Source organism: Rutidosis leptorrhynchoides, chromosome 6, assembly GCF_046630445.1.
Source record: "Rutidosis leptorrhynchoides isolate AG116_Rl617_1_P2 chromosome 6, CSIRO_AGI_Rlap_v1, whole genome shotgun sequence".
Lineage (NCBI taxonomy): Eukaryota > Viridiplantae > Streptophyta > Magnoliopsida > Asterales > Asteraceae > Rutidosis > Rutidosis leptorrhynchoides.
Window position 1 is genome coordinate 107430956 of NC_092338.1, and position 2388 is coordinate 107433343.

At 40.6% G+C, this 2388-nt stretch overlaps 1 protein-coding gene across 1 annotated transcript; it reads right to left on the reverse strand.

Annotated features, from left to right (window-relative positions):
* Nucleotides 1–348: 348 nt before the first annotated feature.
* On the reverse strand, nucleotides 349–1865 carry LOC139853948 (uncharacterized). The gene is made up of 3 exons (XM_071843283.1): nucleotides 962–1865; nucleotides 832–896; nucleotides 349–789 (listed from the first exon to the last, which is right to left on the reverse strand). The coding sequence occupies exons 1-3, from the start codon at nucleotides 1863–1865 to the stop codon at nucleotides 349–351; spliced, it is 1410 nt and encodes a 469-aa protein (XP_071699384.1).
* Nucleotides 1866–2388: the final 523 nt, after the last annotated feature.

Here is a 2388-nt window from a genome sequence, read left to right on the forward strand (position 1 = left end):
GCAAATCACTGTAGCAAATAGTGTTTACTGTAGCAAATAGTGTTTTACTGTAGCAAATCACTGTAGCAAACTCGTTTTCACTGTAGCACTGTAGCAAAATACGGTTTCACTGTAGCAAATAGTGTTTTACTGTAGCAAAGTAATTTTTACTGTAGAAAAGTCATTTTTACTTGTACATATATATACATACATATAATTGTTCATGAATCGTCGAGAGTAGTCAAAGGTAATTGTATATATGTAACAGTTCTAAAATTTTGAGACTCAATCTAACAGACTTTTTTTAACGTGTTAAAATAATAAATCGTATAGAGAATTGGTTTAAATAAGTCAAAAATTTTCGAGTTATCACACAGTGCGCCTAAAAATCATATTAAATCGCGACTGATTTCGAATTATATAAAGATTCAACAATGTTTGTCGCCTTAGTGACTCATCGTGATCATTAACTAGCTCGATTTGCAATTCCAACTGACCAACAGGCCAAGTTGACTCTCCTGAAAATCCAGCAAGTGAAACCGCAGTAGGTTTCATCAAAGCGTGAATATTTGCGGGCAATTTGCTAAAACATTGTTCATACATTACGTCCACACTGCTACCAGTGTCAACGTGCACTTTCATAATCACAATACCAGTATCCGCAATGCGACATGAAACCACTACCGGTTTGTCAATATCCGCGGTTAGGCTTGCAGGAAGAAATGCAATAGAAGGACATTGCCAGCTTGCAATTTGTGCAGATATTTGAAGTACCGACATTTCGCCCTGCATCTCTACCACATTAATGACCTGAATTCCGCGCTGATTTTATTTCTTAGTCACCATTTTTACCCCAAGATTCTTCACCACGGGGGCTTTTCGTACAACCACGTTTGGCATTTGCGGAGCATTGGTTTCTGCAGGCAATATAATCGCATTCGCAGTATTTGCAGCACCCTGCGTGATCAAATGATCCATTTGCCTTGCTCATACGCCTCCGCGATCATTTCCGCCAAATCTCTACAACGATTGGTGTCATGACCATAATCATCATGGAAAACACAAAACTTTGACCTATCTCGCCTGCTATTCTCCCCTAAAGGTTGCGGATCAGGAAAAGACTTAGCAACTCTTTCCTGCAGCAAAATTTCCTTAGGCGTTTTTGTTAGCATCTGAATGATATTGAAAGACTCATTATTCCATTTTTGCAAAGAATAACGATCTCGACGGTTATAACCATGGTTATCATTTTGACCTTGAAATCTATCATTGCGCGGGTAACCACCGCCGCCATTTCGCCGCGGATAACCAGAACCGCGGTAATTATCACCGTTGCCATCGCAAAAAGAATCATTGTCATCCCGCCAACTTTTGTCCTTACCCCACCCACATGCAGGGGTTATAGTACTATCTTCTCCACCTCGAATATAATCATATGTCTCTTGTTGGACCTTAGTGAAAGTTGGCGGGACATCTCTTCGCAGTCTTCGCACAAGCGTTGGATGTCGTTGCGGATTAATAGCATGCAAGAATCCAGAGATTTTTTGATCTTCGTTCAGACTTGGAATCTTTTGGCACTCGTAAATGTATCGCGTAAGTAATGCGTTCAAAGTTTCCTTGTTGCCCTGCTTAATATCATGACATTCTATATGTGTCTTCTTCTGCGGTAAAAGATTCTGAAAGTGCAGCAAAAATTTATCGCAAAGATCAATGAAGCCAATGATACTGCGAGCTTGCAGGCTATGGAACCACTCTCTGGAAGATCCTTGCAAAACCATAGGGAATACCCTACACGCAACCGGTTCATCCCAATTATAGGTGCTTACCACACCTTCAAATCGCTGTAAAAAATCTAAGGGGTCAGTTAGCCCTGAATAAACTCCCATTGTTGCTGGCACAATAGGTGGTGTAACAATTGGATAATCAGAAATATGCTGGACAAACTTGTCTGCAGCAGTGGTAATTTCAGTCGCCTTTTTTGTGCGAGTATCAGTATTCTCTTCGCAAAACTTGGCGAGCATATCTTGCAAGAAATTCGGTTGTTCAAACTTATGTTACATTGACTTAGGCGCAATGCTTCTAAAAGCATCCGCTAAAAAATGTTGAGCATTTTCTCTGCGAACAGCATCAGATGCTTCAACTTCGTCCCCATGTCGAGGGAAAGGTGTTGGTGGTCGCCTTCGCTTAACGTATGGAATTTTTACAAATTCCTCTGCATTGTCCGAATCATCAGAGAATTCACTTTCTTCTCTTGGTGCTTTCGCAGTCTTTGAAGTATAAACAGAATTTAAAATAACACGTTCATCCGCGCCATCGCTATCACTATTGCGATGGTCAACAACTAAGCGATCAACTTGTGATCCAGAATCATTCAACGGCCATAGGTAAGTTCGTGGTATGCGAGATTCA

Bases quoted from the DNA above. Each gene is read 5' to 3' on its own strand.
- LOC139853948 (XM_071843283.1), bottom strand. From the start codon at position 1,865: ATGGGAGTTTATTCAGGGCTAACTGACCCCTTAGATTTTTTACAGCGA. The intron at 897-961 runs GCAAATGGATCA...TATTGCCTGCAG, and splicing joins CGCGGAGGCGTATGAGCAAG to AAACCAATGCTCCGCAAATG. The intron at 790-831 runs GTAAAAATGGTG...CGCGGAATTCAG, and splicing joins CCGTGGTGAAGAATCTTGGG to GTCATTAATGTGGTAGAGAT.